The sequence below is a fragment of the Lissotriton vulgaris genome, unplaced genomic scaffold, assembly GCF_964263255.1.
Source record: "Lissotriton vulgaris unplaced genomic scaffold, aLisVul1.2 SCAFFOLD_2351, whole genome shotgun sequence".
Classification (NCBI taxonomy): domain Eukaryota; kingdom Metazoa; phylum Chordata; class Amphibia; order Caudata; family Salamandridae; genus Lissotriton; species Lissotriton vulgaris.
Genome location: NW_028244342.1, coordinates 35,779 through 56,294, shown reverse-complemented (window position 1 = coordinate 56,294; position 20,516 = coordinate 35,779). Strand labels below are relative to the sequence as shown.

General features: G+C 45.6%; 1 protein-coding gene across 1 annotated transcript in view; it reads left to right on the top strand.

Annotated features, from left to right (window-relative positions):
- The window catches only part of LOC147667590 (disco-interacting protein 2 homolog C-like), a gene marked incomplete at both ends in the record, with an annotated part of 319,227 nt that overhangs the window by 274,469 nt on the left and 24,242 nt on the right, over nt 1–20,516 (top strand). The window contains one exon of the mRNA XM_086948800.1: nt 412–507. Coding sequence (XP_086804926.1) covers nt 412–507 — 96 coding nt within the window. The remainder of the gene's footprint in view (nt 1–411; nt 508–20,516) is intronic.

Genomic DNA, 20,516 nt, shown 5'->3' with positions numbered 1-20,516 from the left:
GCTGGTACTCGCCCCAACCGAATTAAGAGGCTTCTCATACTGAGCGCCTCAGCAGCAGCTCTCTGTCTTCCGTGGGGTAAACAGGGCTGAAAATCATAGCATGTCCTGCCTGTTGTTTCTGGCAGGTATACGAGGCACATGTTTAAAATTGTGCCAATGGAATGACCTCATCTGAGCTACAGAATCATGCAGAATGTAGCGATAGCCGTAACATTTCGTTCCTCGATATCTCAATCTGTTTCCTAACCAGTTCTGCTTCTAATTAACTTTAAACTTTGTTAAAGAATACATCATCGTCGCCTTTTTTAAAAAAATGTTTAATGTTATTCATTTATAGATTCAAAGAACATCTGAAAGTCATTATTGAGAATGGAGCTAAATGTTTTTTTTTTCTTTTTATCTGTTTAACAGGTAAACTGTGGACCAGAAGTATGAAGGTCGCCTACAACATACTTCATAAATTAGGCACAAAATTGGAGCCGATGGTCAGGCCTGGAGACAGGGTAGGTCTCTCTTTGTGGTTCTGGTTTTATCACCGTGGCATGATCAAAGTGAACCAGGCCAGGTGTTGGGGAGTCCACCTCGAAGGGTGAGGCAGCGAGTGTGGTGGGGTCAAAGGGTCTCTGCTCTGGTCTGGTTCGCTCGCTGATGTGTGATTTGAGGATACTGTCATTTCTTTCGCCATATTGTGTTTATTTCTTGTATATTAGACGGTGCTGATGCTCTTGTGACGTTCAGGACAAAAATTAATAATCAAATGGTAGAGTGAAAATGCAAGATAGTCCTAAATTGAGAGTTTTTTTTCCTACCCAAAAAAAAATCAGCACACCTGTACTTGGGAGGGAACGGGTTCAGGGTGAACGAGTTCCTGTCACCATCCATCCTTTGCCTGTTTATCTCTGGGATTGTCCATCCTCCTGCTTTGTCCGAACCGACCCTGGAATCTGACTACACACTACAGAAATATGAACACCTAGGTGCTGATTTAACATTGGACCCATTTGTGTTTTGCTTTGGCAATCCCACTCTTTGTTTCACCCGGACTGTGGCTTTTCCTGCCTACCTAAGTTATGTGTGATTAACCCCTTGCACGCTGATGAAGGAACCGCTCCGTCGTCAGCTGCGGGTGCGCTTTGCTGATGACGGAGCGGGTCCGTCATGGCCTGCTCGCCGCTCATGCGCGGCGCGAATAGCATCCTGAACAAGAATGTTGTGGCACAAACTCCCCCAGGCATATTTAAGTGCAAAAGGTCAGATTAATAGAACAGGTCTACATGAAAAATTACGCCCATACCGTAAGCCTGTCAGACTAACGTTACTGCACTTACCCTGTCCACTGTGTCACCACACACTTTGTTTGCCTAATAGCTGCCCATAGGTTAACCCCCCACCCTACCCCACCTCTACTGTGCTGTACTTGCGTACCTCCAATATGGTCATCTTACTGTCCTGGGCAACCTCGTGCTATCATACTCCCACGCAGAGGCTGTCCTACCAGCGGTATAATAAATATCAAGTAAAACTAGATAGCAGACCTGCCCTAGTAAAGCTTAACAGAAAATACAGTAATACCTTAAAACTGGTAAAATCAACTCTCCCACTAAACCCACCTTTATGCCTTACAACGGACCAACTCTAAATAGGTGAACAATCTAATCGCACACATCTTCAGACTTTCTCACTTGGGGCACCCACCCCTAAAAATTCGACTACCGATAGCACGAAGGAGTGACCAATGAACCATACTATTACAACAGAAAACTACATTGCCCCATGAAGCCAAACCTCAGAATATTTCCTTATCCTCCCTAATATATTTCTCACAACACTGGGACCGTCACATAACTAACCATACTTCATAAACGTTGAGCTGGGAAACCAAGATTTGCTGATTCTGTTGCATCTATCCTAAATGAATGAGTTCCAAACTGAGAAGGAGGAAAACCCAAATTTAGCAAATGCTTTGCATGAAAAAAATAACACTTGAAACTGTGTAAGGACGGAACCACTCTGGTTCATAAATATATCTCCCTTCAAAACCTCCACTGAAAACGGAAATCCGTTCCAAACTTGCAGTGGGTACCTCAGAACATGCCCTGACCCACAGAGCAGAATATCCCCCCTTTTCCCAACGGATCAGTCTTAGCTCTCCCTAAACACAAGGACAGGCTATGCTCAGTTTCTTCGGCGCCTCCTTACAAGAGCCTACCCTGCTTTGCTTATCAACAAAAAAAGCACAATATGGTATCACTGTGAAACCTGTCTGATGAGTAAAATATAATGCTACTGAACAGCTCGAAGAAAGGACAAGAAACCGAACAGCCCACCAGTAGTTTCTTATCTGATAGAGACTTCTAGCCACTAATTTGCTTCCTGATAATTAACCCCAGGCATCGGACTGGATCCAGAATTTGTTTGTGAACAGCGCCCCTGCCTGCCAGAAGGTGGCGTGGCTCCATGTGGTGTTGTTGGCGTCATCAGCACCGGAAATTATGCTTGTTGTACCTATATAGGCGCCACTCAGGCACACTGATGTCGGCTCTTTTCTTTCTGTGCCAGCCAGCGCAGATCCAGGGAGAGCTACCCCTTGGTCACTTTTTTTAACGTTTTGTCTTTTTAGGTCTCACCTATTCTAACCCGTTAGGGATTGAATCTGCGAGATTATAGTAAGCGGTTCAAAAAGTCTACCAAGCTGTGGATCGCGTACAGTTCATGTGAGGCAGGCGTGTGCACATCATCGCCAGCCACATCCCACACCATGCCTCGGCATCCGACTTAAAAGGAACCTGCTCGCGCACCACCATTTAGCTGAGCCTCGGCATCAGACTTCAAAGGAATCCGCGCCCCTGCCCTCCTGCACCCTACCCCGTCAGACTTCAAAGGAATGCGCTCCCCCACCCCCTGCCACAGCAATGCAGAGAGCTTTTTTTTTTCATCCATTTCGCTGGGAAGCCGTGTTTTGTTCGGCGTTCTCTGCACCTTTCTCGTTTTTTTTTCTGGACGAAAGTGAAAGCCTACCGTGCTTGTTTACAGTAGCCTTGTTCTCCATATATATACCACGGGCTACCACACACATACTTTTCATGTAGACGGGCGCCGTGTTTTATTTCACTATGTTGAGTTGTGTATGCTTATTTTGTTGTGTGGCTCAATGACATGTAGCATTTTGGCGGCCGCACTTTTTACTTACAGCGCGGCTTGCCAAACCATTTCTTTAATGAAAATCTAATTTTCGAAAGCAGCAGCATGCCAGCTTGTTTCCTTTGGCCACGGCTAATTTTCTTCGCTTCTTGCTGCTTGTCTTCGGAGCTCTACTTCAAACGCTACCCGTTGGTTCATGTTGCCTTTGCTCCTACCCCCACCATGGTCTGAAACAGCTGTGGCAATAAACAGAGGATGGGCTTCTTTTTTTGTGTCAGGGAAACATGCATAGCAACCAGAACGAAAGTGCCGGACTCGAGCCCCATCCCTTCTTACCTTTCATTGCTCAAACTAAGAAGGGGCGCAATGGTAGTCTTCAACATCAGAATCAATAGTAATCATGTTCCTAGCCCGCCCCTTTATGTTCTGTGTGAACTTTGATCCCAGACCACTTGCTTTATGTCACGATCCATAGCGCACTAACAAGATCGACTCTCTTCAACAGGGTGGAACTAAATCAATTTGGATGGGTAAACTAATTTATTTATTTATTTCTGAAGTGTGCGTTGTATGTATTTATTTTACAAGGAGTCTTTCTACATTTCCGTGTCACGTCGAAATATTACTTTTTACTGCTTTTTTAACTGTTTATTTGATGATATTTTTGGCATATTTACTAAGCGCTTGTAGCTGCGGCACTGTAGGGGCTCTGTATGCGGAGGAGCTCAGCTTTAAAGGGCAGTGCTCCTGTGTCTACCGTATTTGCTCTTTAACCCAGGCTTCCAGGCACTGAAGAATTTTTTAGAACAGTCTGGCTAACAGTTGGTTCCCTTTCCTTCAGCTTTTGAAACTCTGTGAGAAGAGATTATTTTAGCGTTCCGTACACTAGGTAGTTTCAGTTGATAAGCTTCTCGGGCCAACCAAACAGCTGACCAGGATGCTGTTTTGTACCATATTAGCAGCCCGGTATGAACCACAGAAGACCAGATCGCAATTACTGGTGACTTAAGCTTGCTTGTATCAATAAGGAAGCATATATTGTCATCCCCACATCCTGACTCTTACTGAGAGAAGCAAGTGAAGGCTTACAGGTCTGACAGTGCACTTCTCTCTCCTTCACCACACACATACAACCCCACACACAACCACAACACCACAAGCACACACAACCACATAACCACGCACACAACCCCACACACACACACACACCCAACCCCCCCCCACACACACCCACACACCCCACCACACACCCCACCACACTCAACCCCACACACACTTCCCCCTCACACACTGCCCCCTCACACACTGCCCCCTCACACACTGCCCCCTCACACACTGCCCCCTCACACACTGCCCCCTCACACACTGCCCCCTCACACACACAACCCAACAAACACACAACCCCACACACACACAACCCCCCACACACACAACCCCCCACACACATCCCCACAAACACACAACCCCACACACACAACCCCCCACACACATCCCCACAAACACACAACCCCACACACACAACCCCCACACCCACAACCCCAAACACACACAACCACACACATACACACCAGGATAGCAAAACATAGCATAGCAAAACATAGCATAGCATAACAAAACATAGCATAGCAAAACATAGCATAGCATAACAAAACATAGCATAGCAAAACATAGCATAGCATAGCATAACAAAACATAGCATAGCATAACAAAACATAGCATAGCATAACAAAACATAGTATAGCATAACAAAACATAGTATAGCATAACAAAACACAAAAAATAAAGCATAGCACAACAAAACCTAGCGTAGCACAACAAAGCATAGCATAACAAAACATAGCATAAAAATACAAAGCATAGCAAAATAAAACACAACATAGCATAGCATAGCATAACAAAACACAGCATAGCATAGCATAACAAAACATAGCATAGCAAAACAAAACATAGCATAGCAAAACACAACAAAATATAGCATAGCATAACAAAACATAGCATAGCATAATAAAACAGCATAGGATAGCAAAACATAGCATAGCATAAAAAAACAGCATAGCATAACAAAACATAGCATAACAAAGCAAAACATAGCATAGCAAAACACAACAAAACATAGCATAGCAAAACAAAACATAGCATAGCAAAACACAACAAAATATAGCATAGCATAACAAAACATAGCATAGCATAATAAAACAGCATAGGATAGCAAAACATAGCATAGCATAAAAAAACAGCATAGCATAATAAAACAGCAGAGGATAGCAAAACATAGCATAGCATAAAAAAACAGCATAGCATAACAAAACATAGCATAACAAAGCAAAACATAGCATAGCAAAACACAACAAAATATAGCATAGCATAACAAAACTAAACAAAGCATAGCATAACATAACAAAGCATAGCAAAACAAAACAGCATAACAGCATCAAAAACATTGCATAACAAAACAAAGCAAAGCATAACTAAACAAAGCATAGCATAACGAAACACAGCATAGCATAACAAAACAGCATAGCATAACCAATCAAAACATGGGATAGCAAAACATAGCATAACAAAACAAAACATAGGATAGGAAAACAAAACATAGCTTAGCATACAGCGTCACTTAGCACCACCACAGCATCACTCAGGGGCACCACAACATCACTATGCGCCACCACAGCATCAATCTGTGCAACCATTCAACAACAACTGGTTCAAATATGTTCTCTCAATGTTTCAAGCATTATTACAAATGTCACAAAAAGATGTTAATATTTCACTTCTGTTCTTGGATTTTCGTCACAATAAAATACATTGAACATCATCTTCACAAAAGTTATTTACAAAAGTTTAAGCTATTGCCATTATATATTACAATAATTTTATTTAAGTATTAATTATTTCAAAAAATTAAGCCATTGTTATTTGTAATATCAATACATGTAAGTCACATAAATGCAACAAATATTGCATTACAAATGCTGTGGGTGTCACATTTGCAAAAGTTATAACTTTTGGCATTGTAAATGACAAAGCTATTAATTTCGCTATTTTCAAAACCAACACCTAAATAAAAAAAGTTGTCATTTACAATATCAAGTAGCTCAAACTTTCCTAATGCGAGACCTATTGCATTGCAAATGCTTGTTTTAGGTTTATCTCCCGGTGTGCAAATATTACATAGAAGAAAGGCAGCTTCAAGCCCTGTGGCACCTGGCACTGATGGACTTGCACCTTGTATGCCTCTGGTGCTTCGATCAAGACCACGACCCGAAGGCCTGCCCTACTTCCGCGCCTTTTCTCCAGAAGGCCTTGAGGGAGCAATCCCTCTAACTTATGGTGGCTCAACGTGCAAAGCTGCGATAATCAAGGTCCCTGTTGAGAGCAAGGTCCCGGGAGCAGTTGCAGAGCCTGTTCTCATAGTCACACTCAAAGTTGTCGCGCCATTCTGGTAAGTAGAAGTCCCACAAGAGGAAAAAAGTCAAACCGATGAGACATGTTATTGTCGCCACTTGAGGTCTTGCTCCACGGTAGAGCCAGCGCCTGGGTCGGCTCCGCGCCTCCCAGACGTTCCGGGAGCTGGAGGCACCTCATATTTGGGTGGCCCATTCCCTCCAGCGTTCCCCCTGGATTCAGAAAGGCCCCCAACTGGATCCACGCCGGTAGCTCCAGTATCAGTCGGGCCCCAAGGTTGGAACAGGCTTGGCACCAGTTGTGCCACTTCGACCTTCCCCCGATGCCGAAGTTGACGCTGCCAGCACCCACCTGCAGTGCTATGCACATCCTAATCCTCAACTCAGACAAAGAGGCAGAGGGGCGTCATCGGCGCCAACTGGAGCCATTCCTTCCAGGCCAGAGCCTTAGCCCTATTCTTATGGGGTTGGACTTGGGGCGTAATGGGGTGGGTTGCTGGACCCTGAAGAATACCAGCCTTATTAAGAACAAATGGACTGGTTTGAGGATCCGAGTGAAGCCAGTGGCCTGGATACTTCTGATACTGGCATGCTTTCTTCCCCTAACGTGGCTACAGTGGGAGCTTTTTTTTTTTGCGGTGGTGATGCAGAGGGCAGCTTAGGTCCTGGACCTTAGCGTGTCTTTGTTGGCAGTTAAGACTAATGTCTTGACGGAAGGGATTCAGCTGGGAGTGTACCTATCAGAACTGCTTCTCCCTTTTTAATGAGGCTCTTACTGGGGTCCTACTTGGGACATGGTTCAAGCCCAACACAGGCTGCTATGGACAGGACGATAGCCCACCTCCCCCTCCCTGCTTCAGATGACCCAAATTTCCTCACTTCACATTTTACCCCGGAGAGCTAGGTGGTCTAAGCTGCAACGTCCCATGTAAATCCTGGCGCATTCCCTACTACACAATTGGACAGGGAATCCAGGAGGCTGGACAATCCTGGGAAGATGTTTTCTTCCGGCAGCCTGGCACTGCGGTCTGTGAAAACTGCATACCGTTTGGGCTGCTATTCCCACGCCCTGTGGGATATGGTTGCGCAGGTGCTGCCAACTTTCCAGGAGGAGGCCCGGCCGTGCTCTCTCAGGCTGTTGCCGATGGGAGGGATGCAGCTAAGTTAACCATCCACTGTGGACTTGACACCACCAACTCACTAGACGTGCCTGGTTGAGGTCGACTGGTTTTCTGGGGATGTACAGTCCTCACTTATGAACATGCCTTTTCATTGCTCCTTTGTCTTCAGAGATGAGGCGTATTCAGCACTGGAGCGTATCCAGGACAGCAGGGCTATGACCATGTCCTTGGGTCTTTCATTAGTAGACATTATATACCAGGCCAGCTTCTCACACCCCTTCACACCCTAAATCCTCCTTTCTCTTCTGCTGTGGCCTCAGAGTCACACTCTTCTGTCCTTTAGGAAGAATCTAAAGACCTGGTTGTTTAACCAATAACTTTGCCGGTACCCAATATCAGGAGAGTCATGAATCGAATTTTTAGCGCCAAGACGCCCTCGGGCATTTATTCGCGCTCTATAAATCTCATAAATAAATAAATACAACCACGTCTTTAACCGCCCAGCTGCCACAGCACACAAGGTTTTCAGCTTCTGTATCCCACAGATGCGGTTCCTCGCGGCCCTGTGGTTCATATGGCCAGCAGTCGGGTCGGGTCAGTCCACCAACCCCCTCCCAGCAGCCACAACATCCAAACCCTCCTTGTCTGCCCATTCGCCATCATGGGCACCCAGTGGGCAGCAGGATTTGCTATCACCTGCAGCGCTGGCAGTGCATAACATCAGAGAGCAAGGTTTTGCAGATTGTCTGGAGCTACTCCCTCTCCTTTGAGACTACCCCTCCCTCCATGCCACCTACTTACGACATGTTGACATAGGACCACCTAACTCTTCTTCATCAAGAAGTGACTGCACGTTTGGCCAAAGGAACCATTGAGAGAGTGCCAATGCCAGATGTATGTTGTGGTTGCTATTCCGACTACTTTCTGGTGCTCAAGAAGGACAGAGGCCTTTGTCCTATCCTCAACCTGCACTCTCAATTTCTTCCTCAAGAAGAAGAAATTCATAATGCTCACTCTTGCTCAGGTCATGTCTGCCTTGGACCATGGAGACTGGATGGTGGTGTTGGACTTTCAGGACGCATACTTCCCCATTTCCGTCCTCTCTACCCATAGACGTTACCTGCAATTTACAGTGGGCCCGACCATTTTCAGTTCACTGTGCTCCCTTTTGGCCTCACCAGCGCCCCTAGGGTGTTCTCCAAGGTGATGGCGGTGGTTGTATCCCATCTGTGGGAATCTGGGGTACAAAGCTTCCAATGACTGGTTGTTGAAGGTGGGCTAGCCCCAGGCTGTCTTCTCCCACGTCCACACTACGACGGACCTCAAACCTTAACTGGGCTTCACTATAAACTTGCCGAAGTCACACCTGACTCCCTCTCGGACGCTCCCTTTCATCGGAACTGTTCTGGGCATGGTGCAGTTTCGGGCTTATACTCCTGAACGGATATTCTGGCTGTGATACTAATGTTCCAGCCTCTATCCTGGATTTTGATGAGACTGACTCTGAGGCTACTCGGCCTCATGGCCTCCTGTATCCTGATTGTGACAAATTCCCATTGGGATATGCGGGCTCTGCAGTGGGCCTGATGGGAATCTCTCCGACATGGTCAAGATCTCAGACGGAACTGCAAGGGACCTGCAGTGGTGGCTTACGAACCACGATAGGGTCAGCGGCAGATCCTACTCGCTTCTCCAACCAGATCTGACAGTCGTGACAGATGCGTCAATTTTGGAATTGAGACGCCATCTGGGAGAGGTGGAGATCAGAATGCTCTGGTCTCCGGTGGAATCCAGACTTTACATCAACTTGTTGGATCTCCGAGCAATCCGATTGGCATTGAAAGCCTTTCCATCTTCCATCCAGGGAAGACTAATGACCCTATTCCTAGCTCAGAGGCATTAGTCTGCACAGTTAACTGCTTAGAGTAGTCTGGAGCTTTGAGAATTGGTGGTGAGCACCTTGCCTCTTTCAGGGTGTCAAAAGACCTTTGACAACTAACTGTCCTGTTCACTTTCTTGAGCATCTTCTTGGAGGTAAGTTCTGTGAGGGGTGCCACAGTGGATCCATATCCCTTCACAAACCTCCTGTAATACCAAGTTAAGCCTAGGAATGCCCTGACTTGGGTCTGGGTTGTCAAAATAGCCTGGATCTTGGGTTGTGAGGGTTGCACTTGACATCCACCTACAAGGTAGCCCACAAATACAACAGTACCCTGCCCTATCTGGCATTTGGATGCCTTGATAGAAGATTGACCAGGTGATCCTGCCAGGAGGAGCGAAAGATAGCAATATCATCAAGATATGCTGCACTAAAGGCCTCCAACACAGTAAGGACTTGATTCACCAACCTCTGGAAGGTGGCAGGCGCATTCTTTAAGCCAAAGAGCATAGCAGTAAACTGATAATGCCCATCTGGGTTGGAGAATGCTGTCTTTTCTTTGGCTGCTGGGGCCGTGGCAATCTGCCAGTACCCTGCAGTTAAGTCAAAGGTACTGATAAATTTGGCTGTGCCCAATTTGTCCATCGGTTCTGGGTATAGGGTGAGCATCTGTCTTAGTGACAGCATTGACCCCTCTGTAGTCCACACAAACCCTAATTTCTCTCTTGCCACCCTGTGGGTGAGGCTTGGGAACTAAGACCACTGGGTTGGCCCAGTGACTCTCAGAGGGCTCAATAACCTCTAACCAGCATCTTGCGTACTTTAGCCTTGATGCTCTCCTTAATTTGATCAGACTGCCGATAATTCTTTGTTTTGACAGGTAAGCTCTCTACAGTGTCTACATCATGGGTACACTAGTGTGTGTGTCTGGGGGTTACGTAGAAAAGCTCAGCATACTGTTGCAGGACTTGCCTGCATTCAGTCTGCTGTTAGGCAGAGATGGTGCCTGAGTAGACAACTCAATCAACTCACCACTCTGTTTGACTATAAGAGAGGAGGTTAGAGAGAGGTTCACTCTCCCTTGGTACCCTGGTACCTTTTAGGAGGGACTTATGTGTGAACCAGTGGTGTGCCAGTTGTGGAAACAAAAGTGCAGTTCTCGGAAAGAACGCAGGCACTGGGAACCTGATTGGCAGGGACCCGTTGCACACCCCGTCAAAGTCCATCAGATATTAGGCAAAAGTGGAGGGTAACCAGGCAAACAGGGTAACTTTCCTACACCTACTATATGGTCGTCAATAGCCACTTCACCCATAATTGCTCCATTGTGAACTGTTTAATATTCTGCTCCTGAACCCTGAGAGTCCCCTCCATTTGCTCAGATAGTGTGGAGTTTGCCCCGATCTAGTCATTGCTATTGTCTTTGTGGGCCCTTCCAATTGCCTTTCTTCTGCAGCACATCCCACATGCCCAGCAGTTACGAGCTGTCTTGCCCCCTGATGTTCAAGCTCTGTCACCACATCCTGGCCAGCTGCAGAGTACCTCATGTGAGTGGTCACAACCCTCTTAGCTTGCGGAGCTGACACCACAGAACTCAGGCAGCCCACGTGGTCCCCCACCTCTAGCCGCACCAGCTGCTGCTGCCTCATTCTCCTGGGCATCAGTGCCACCCAAGGTAAGGCTGCTGCCTGCCCACATAGCCTACCTGACTGTACTACCCAGCTGCTGGTGGACATACCCCCCAACCTCACCACCCAGGACCCTTCACAGCAGTCATGCCAACACCACTGTGGCTACCCCATGTCCTGACTCTTAATGAGCGCTCTTTCAGCACACCAACTCATGCTCCAGTACCCCTGGTTACAAAATATCCTTCCGGCCTTCATGTTGAAGTACACTCAGGCTTTCCAATACTTTATTGGATTGCTACAAAATCCTTAGAAGAAACTCTCCTACCACTAATATAACCAAAAATACCCTAAGCTCCACTATAGTACCGCTCACCTGACTAAAACTCCCGCTAATCTGCACGCTACTGCCATGCCTCCAGCTGCTCAAACAGCTAAAGAGCCTAATATGCCCTTAACCTGACATAAAGACCCTACACAAACAATACCCCCACCCTACGCCTAGTCAGTCAATCCCTGCCCACCTCAACCTGGTGAAGTGGGCCGCTCCAATCACCTGGGGGCCGTGGTCAAAGAGCATTAATCTGCAGATTGTGCAGTGGATGATGGATTGTGTGGCAGATGTGACAAATCCATAATTATGCATAAAATGCTACAGCCACAGAATTGCATAATTCCATTGGCCCTGACTATAATCCATTTCTGTCTATTCATGTCACTAAATTTGTTGGGATAAAATAACTGCAGTCACCAGTGCCCCAAAGTGGGGTGACTGTGCTTTAAGTTCCTTCTGTTTATAGTGGTAGCTTTGCCCTCTGCAAGTGGCGCGGAAGACTGGGTGTAGATAGGAAAGCAGTACCACGTTGCCAGTGCTGCCATGGGATTGTTGCCAGTACATTTCAACTGCTCCATCCCTTTCTGTGTGATATTAGTAAAACTTGGTACAAGTCTTTTTAATCAAAAACAGTTAAAACGTTTCCATTGGCAGTGTGTTTTTGTTTAGTATGGTGCTATGAGTAGGCCCACTACATTTGCGCCATTGTGGGCTGCGGGTTTTTCACTGTAAAAATGAATTTGCCACATTTGTTAAGTGGTCCATCGCCTGCAGCATGGTTTGCAGATTTTAACAAAAAGCGATAGGTTTTGCTGCGCAGAGGAAGACCATTTGCAAAGCTTTACTGGTCAACTTTTAGTTGCCTATTGCTGTATTTTGGAGCTAAACTGTTACTAATAAGGTGAAATTCAAGTTTAAAGTGATGTACTAGGTACTCTGTGACGCTTAAGTGTCCTGTGCCACCCACCATCGAACCAGTTCTGATAACATGGCTACCACTTTTGATACTAATACCACTGCCACGATATAGATGGAAATGGCTAAGTTGTGGTACTACTTTCTACTTGGTACTCTGATTGTAGAACACAAGGTGGAAAGTTACTTGCAATAAGTACATTGCCAACACTTTTGATCCCATGCCTCTGTTGTAATATAGATGAAGGTATGCCAAAAAAGATAGTGGTATGAATTATGCGAAATTAACATAGAAAGGTTTATTTGGGCTAAGTTCGGAGGTAGGTCAATTAGGTAGGAATGACAGTAGCACAGTTGTGGTAAGGGGGGGTGGGGGGGAGGACAGTCGCCCTGGGCGGAAAGGGGAAGGTATTACTTTGCCACACTTGGAATAGTTGTATCCTGACTGTAGAAAGGACCGCACTATTCCACTGCATATTTCAAGAAACATGTCAAAAGGCTATTCTTGAGTGATTATTAAGAGCATTAACTTGTTCTCATGCTTTGTCTACAGATTTGATTCTTATTGTACACCATTGTTGCGATTTATTGTATGCTTGTCTGTTAAATTGTTATCTCGCTCTAGGTCACTTCTGATACAGTTTGGGTCGAGCCAACTCCCCAACCCCTGACCTGGTTTGTTTCCCACCTTTGTTTGACAATGTATGACTTAGCTACACCTTTTGTACCATTGTGTTTTGGTTTTACTCATGCTTTTGCCACATCTGTACAGCGCTCTGATACCCGTAAGGGTCTTGTTTGCGCTTTATAAAACTTTTCAAATAAATTAAATAAAGTATGGGAACTGTGATGCATGCAAGGTGGCGGGGTGAGTGAGCATGTAGCCCTGGCTAAAACAAAACATTCTGTAACTTTTTTTGGTCTTTAATCTTCCAGTAACTAAAAAATAAATAACTCTCAGCTTAAATGAAAATGAAATACAAATTTTATTAATCAGTGGGAAATGCACTCTTTTACGTCATGAAACCTCTAATAGTTAATAGACCGCAGAGATCTTTGTCTGTAACCAGAGGGCCACAGAATTGAAACCTGGTTGGTGCAGTGGAGACTAGTGACTTGTGTATGTTTAGTGCTAGAAGTTCCTAGTATGGGACAGGAAGCGCCGTGTACATTTAAGTCATTATTTATTTTAAACTTTCATAGTGCAAGATAGGCTGCTACATAATGTGAAACAACGTTGAAGATAAAAAGTGTTTCCAAAATAGAACAAAAGAGATGCCAGTTCAAGATCTTCTCACATGCCTACAAAGCACTCCATGACCTAGCACCTGCCTACATCAACCATTGACTGAACTTCCACTAACCCTCTCGACACCTGGGCTCCACTTCACTCTCCCTCGCACACACCCCTTTCATCCATCGCAGCTGCAGTGGTGGTCTCTCCTCCTACATCGCTGCCAAGACATGGAACGACTTCCAGCCCCGTACAGCCCCTGGCAGACTTCAGACAGAGACTCAACACCTGGCTCTTTGACGTAGGCACAGCTCCCAGATACCCCCTAGGATGAAAGTGTTGCGCTTTACAAATGCTGTTTGAAATATAGATTTTTTTGCAGACTATACATAGTGCAATTTTTTTATATCTGTCTAAAAGCACACTCTTCACAGCCTAGCTAGTAGCTCACTTATAATACCCCTCAAAAAGAATAAATGCCATCAGGAAGCCTTTCAACTCAGTGGGTAGCGGGCGGCACAAGGTTCTGGGGCTGTGGACCCCTCCCCCACCACACCGACTCTTACCTGCGGCCGTTGTGGTCCACAAACTTAAGGACCGTTACCACCCGCACCCCCCTTCCTTTCCCCTACCACCACCAGTGCCGGACTGGCCATAGCCGGCACCGGGCAATCCCCCGGTGTGCGGCAAGGATGGGGGCCGGTTTTGTTACAGGGCAGTTTTTGCAGCATAGCTGCAAAACCGGCCCCAGCAAAGAGCTCGGCGGCACCTCCAACCTCTCCGAGTGGGGAGGGGGATTCGGCCGACCACTTTGCCAGGGCTGGTTGTGGTTCCCAGTCCGGCCCTGACCACCACCCACGGCCGTCTCTGGGCAAAAAGATCCCCGATCTCCATGGGTGTCAAAAGATTTAGCTATGCCACTGTTTAAACCCTCGGAATTAACCGACACAAAGTAGGGGAACTGTTTTTCTAAAATTAAAAAAGTATGGCCACGTCGTGCCCTTCAGATCCCTCCACTTCGACCACTGCCTGGGGACAGTCTGTAACTCGTCTTTATTACCCCTGGGCCTCACTTATTGCAATCTTAAGAGACTGCTTTTCTTCCACTACTGTGTCTCTTCTGTATATAATGGCGCCTGTGCAGTGAAAGTGAGGCTGTGCTATCCATTTAATTGAGATCCATTCAACTTCAAACGATTTAGAAAGACAAGCAAGTCAGGGCTTCTTCAGGAAATAACTGTGTTATATCTCTGCTTTTCTCTATTAATATTTATCAACTGAGGAAATATAAAGACTGCTGTTCAGAGGATTCAGAAATGAGTGAACTACACATGCTGTTTTTTATGTTGCATCAGAAATATTCTAGCAAGTTTCAAATATCAGTTTCCAGCAATATTGCTGTATTTAGTCGGCATGTTTTTCAGGTAGAGGTTTTACAGTGAGATGGGCTAACCCGATGAAGGGCATTTCCTACTCTACGTTGTATGTATGCCGTGGAGGCACGCGCACTTCTGAGCTGCGCGAGGCAGAAACCTGCAGCTTCCGAAATCGTTTCCCATGCATTATTGATCAAATAGAAGCCTCCAGTAGATGCGGCTTCGGAGATAAAAGCGCCCTTCACGCGCGCGCGGCAAGGTGCATTAGAAGAATATGGGTGCGAGTGTCACCGCGCCCGGTTTATTGACGCCTAATCGCTCGCTCCAGCCGCATTATCTGTAGAATGCCGCTCCATTGATCATAATGAAGAGACATAATAGACGATAACAGGTGCGTGCGCGAACCAGAGGCGCGTGCGATAAAGTGCTAGAAAAGCGGCATCTTGTTACAGCCATGGCTGCGGTTGAGTGCACTAGGTGTGCGATGATCTCGCGCAAAGGCTGTTGGGGAGGCGCGGCCATCACTGCGGCCTTACGTCACACATGGAGGGAAGGGAGGGAGGGAGGATGCACCTGGGTCGAAGATGGCCGTAGCAACAAGCTGCCTACTCTCCAGCCGGTAAATGCCTACTGACAGTTCCTTGGCCATTGATCAGCAGGTCAATACTTCCATTAAAGGATGCATTAGCGCAGAAAGGGGTTTTAAGGAAATCTGCATCGGCCTTTTAATCACCTTCGTTCCGTGCTGATTAATTTGTTGATTGACTTCACACTAAATTATTTGGAGTTGGTGAACTTGTGCTGCCTTTCCGCTTGGAAAAAATAGTTGCCAATCCCTCCTTCAGAATGCAGCTGCACCTGTAGGTTAGACGCTTGGAAGCCCAACGCTTCCCTGCTGTGTCTCTCGATACCCACCCAGCAGGCTGTTTCTCACGAGGCCCAGCACATCCGCTGTGCAGCTTTTTGTCTGCTTCAGAAGACCTCTCTGAAGATGCTTGCATGTTGACTGTGCAGTGTGAGATCTCTAATTAAGGGTGGCAGAGGCTGTCTCACCAGGGAGATCCTTAATGAAGGCGGCATCAGTGTGGCATAGAGGCTCCAGTCTGTGCCATCCACCAGCGCTTAGTATTCTACAAAGTCAGCAGATACGTGGCTGAAACTGTGCTTGCACAGGGTGCAGTTCGTGTGGAATGTAGTTGTCTGGCCCTGAGTATAATCAAGATGCTCTCAACCGACCTGTCTGGGGGACTTTGAACCCATGGCTCCTCATCCAATTGCTGGTTCTCTCTAGACTGGATAATTGCAATTCTCTTCTGTTTGGCCTCCCCAAAGCCCCTCTGCCCTCTCAAATCCATCCTCCTTTCAGCAGCTTGCTTTATTTCAGGGTCCAAACGACATGACCACATCCCTCTTTACCTGTCTTCTCTTCGATGGCTTCCCATCGAGGCAAGATGTATTTACAAAACTGTCTGCATCACCCACAAAGCCTTGCACACTTCCTCCCGTCTTTACCGGGCGAATAAACGGAAAATGTCTGGAGGCTCGAGACCTTCTCGGAATGCAGAAAAGTTTCTGCTTGAGCCCCCCTCCTTCAAAAGGGAAAGATCGATGGCTCAATCGTTCTCAGGTAATGTGGTGAGAATCTGGAACTCGCTTTCTCCATTTCTCTGTGCCACCACCTCTACCCGGATCCTCAAAGCTGACCTCAAATCTCTTCTCTTCCAAAGACACTTTAAGAACTAATACCTTCATTCTCAGACCCCTCTAGGAAGTTCGTTCATCATTGTGAATTTGTAATATTTGTTCTTGTACATTCCTCACCCTTGCTTGCTGTGTTCTTGCCTTCTATGGTTTTACCCTACCTCTTCTAGTCTCCTGTTTATTTTTGTAACGTTCTATTTTGTAACATTTCTCTCATGTAACATAATTGGTTCTATTGTACAGCGCTCTGACACATTCGGGTAAAGTCCACGCTATATAAAAATGCATTAAATAAAATAAATAAAACCTTTTTTAAAATTTGGAAACAGAAGGGAGTGATCAGTGACTCTCCGTGAAGTCACTCTGGCCTCGTTCAGACTTTCGATGGGTCAGGCTGGCAGTCAAAGACAGTCACAGCCTGGCGAGTAGAAGAATGCTCTATACAATAAAGACCTGGTTACAAGAGAGTGTCTTCAATATAGCTCTTGTGAACTGCTTCTAATGTGGGAATCTCATTTTCTACCCACTCTCTGGCACCCTGTCCACGTTTTCACAGTCCCAGAACTCTCAATTCAATAATATGTATATTTTTTTTAATAAAAAAAAACTCACAAACCGCTGTTAAAGTGTCCAACCATGCATGTCCTCCCCCACAACATGTGAGTAAAGAGCACTTCACAAAAAATAAGTGAGAAAGTACCTCACGTATACAACACCAGGGAAGCTACCAGCCGGTTCTCGCCAGTATGCCCACGTATATCATCATCGGGTGCCCACTCACGGATACAAAGAAAATAGTGTCCAGTGCAGAGAGACTAGAAAAGGAACAGAAAAAAAAGAAAGATAACTGTCCCAAAACGTAACCTCGTGAGATACAAAGAACTGCGTGTTCAATGCGATTAAAATCGAGTTAAGACTCACTATCAAATTGCCCTCTTTATTCAAGAATGTGAGCTTACTCGGGTTAAAAGCACAGCATGCTGCTAACCTTTTCCAGGAAGGCCAACATGTTTCATTGCCAATTACGTATGTTGTGGCAAATTCGTTAGGGCGAGGGGTTCAATCACTCTCCTCTCTAGACAAAACTTTGTATGATGCGGATTGGCTGGTAAAACACAAGAGAAAGAACAGCGGTTCTTTCTCACTCAGACATGATCAACCAGATAAAAATTACTGTGCAATCATAAAACTTAGTTCTTCAATCACTTATAATTACCCGGTGTCGGCAGAGGGCTTTCATATCAGCCTACGCCAGACCAAAAGGGGTGTGTTCATCACTCATACCCCCTGATTCTAAAGCACTACAGTTGCTTATTGTTTCACCTGTGGGGATAATAGCAAAGACTTTGCATAAGTACTACACAAGGTATGTACCTTTTATCCTCATTTACTGTATCAAAGGCAGTATTGTTACTGTCTTGTTCCAAATGTCACACTTATAACGGATACAACTCAATCACCCCCACCTTTTCAATTACTGTGTGCCAATTCCACTGTCAGTGCTACTTCTAAGTGCATGGGACTTACTGACAGTACCTCAATAAGGGCTGTAACCGATGTGTGTGTGTGTGTGTGTGTGTGTGTGTGTGTGTGTGTATATATATATATATATATATATATATTACCCAAGTAGTATAGTGTAATGTCTCTAATTTTTCTATTTGGACCGCCCATTTCCCGCTTGTAACGTCCCATCCATTCTTGTTCCATCTAGGTAGATTTCCCGCTACTAGAAACCCTTTTTCCTGGGGGTAAAAAAGGGCAACTGCCGGCATAGCAATATCATTAGTCACACCGCCGAGGCAACCTGCCATCACACTCTTACCGTATACACTTGACTCCTGAGCTTTGTCTCGTCCCAGCAGCGGAGCGCGCCAGTAGTCGTGGAATTTTCTACCCGGATGTTGCTCTCCATGCCCCTTGCGGGCGGATCACGTGACCGCCTGCTGATGTGAGAACGGCTCGTTATCCACACAAACAGCGGCCATCTTAGAACTTACAAGGATTTTCAAGTCCTTATGGCTCACATATAATGGGCGCTCTATACTTCTCCTCAAGACTTGACCATTGGAGCTTATAATCAGTGGTCGGACTAACTTCATTACTTATTCTATTAGTAAAAAATTGCATGGGTTATATTATATTGTGTTAAAGGTATCCTGCGCTTAGTGCCATACGTATATAAATATTGATTTATTTACCAGGCACAATTCCACTCAAATCATGTATCACTCCATGCAATGTATATTATGTCCAACAATGCTAATACTCTGATATTCCTCAGCTCTTACTTGTTCAGTGCAGTTACCATGAAGTAACAGTCACCGGGGTTACAAATCTCTTAACTCACATGAATGACTATTCTTATGTGTTCTGTAATGCATTTATACACCTCCGCCCCCTGCTGTCTAGACATACGGAGAATAGTTCAAGTACACCCAGGATGTTGAACTCTTAAACATAGGAATCCATACACAGTCCCAGACTCTGCTCAGTACACTCATTGGTCATGAAGTACTGCTATCTAGTGACTTTATTCCATTCAAAGTGGTCATTCAATCCTGTTTGATCAACTTTCTCAGAAAAAATCCAGCGGGCTTCTTTGTTTGCCAATATTCTGTCAATACTGTTACTATCAGCCATAACTCTATCCAGGACAACCCACTTCAATGCTCGAAGATTGTGTTTATATTCATTAAAATGTTGTACCAAGCGAGTAGTGAGCTCGCCTGCCTTGATGGTACTTAAGTCCTCTTGAATCTGCACTTTCACTTTCCTACTTGTTAGACCAATATATTGTAGCCCGCACTGGCATGTTAATCTATATATGACATTAACTGTATTACAGTTTGAGAACTTACTCAAATGCCATGTTCTACCATTGCGTAGCTGCACAGTATTGTTTTTTTCTGTTAGTTCACACACCGAACACCCCCACAAGGATAGTGTCCGGCTGGCATCGTAGTGACCCTTTGTTTCTGTACTTGCCGTGTGTGCACAAGTTTGTCTTTCAAATTAGTCGCACGTCTAAATGCAAATCTGGGTTGCGGCATTTTAAAATCAGCAGTGAACAGCAATGACCAATGTGTCCTCACCACATGTCTTACCTTAGAGGCCAGGGGATCGAACGTCATAACCACTGGTAGGCAATCCCTAGCTTCTCTTGAATTCCTTTCCAGTAGAGGTTCCTGGGGGTTGTTACGTGCTTTCTCACAGGCCCTGTTGATTATCTTATTAGGGTAGGCTCTTTGCACCAATTGATCTGCTAGGTCTTCTGCTTGTTCGGGAAAAGACTCAACAGTCGTACAATTACGTTGGTACCTCAAAAATTGGCCTACGGGCAAATTATCCCGCAGAGATCTCGGATGGTAATACTGATAGTGTAACAATTAATTCCCATCAGTCCCTTTCTGGTTGACCGTCGTACGCAGTTTGTTTTCTTGTACAGTAATGTCAGGGTTTAGGTATACAGCATGATCGTTACTTTTCGTCCACGTAAACCGCAGACAGGTGTCACAGCTGTTCAACCAGTCCAAACATTCCAACAGGGCACTCTCTTCTCCAGTCTAAATACACAAAACTGCCTGTGATACAGTAAATAGTTCAAGTTCAAGTTCCAAAATTTGTATGGCGCACTACTCGCCCAGAGGGTCTCAAGGCGCTTGAGGGGAGGGAGGTGCTTTACTTATCGAATATTCAAGTTTTTAGTTGCTTTCTGAAGGAGAGGTGGTTCTGTGTAAGGCGGAGGTGGGTGGGGAGGGAATTCCAGGTCTTGGCCGCCAA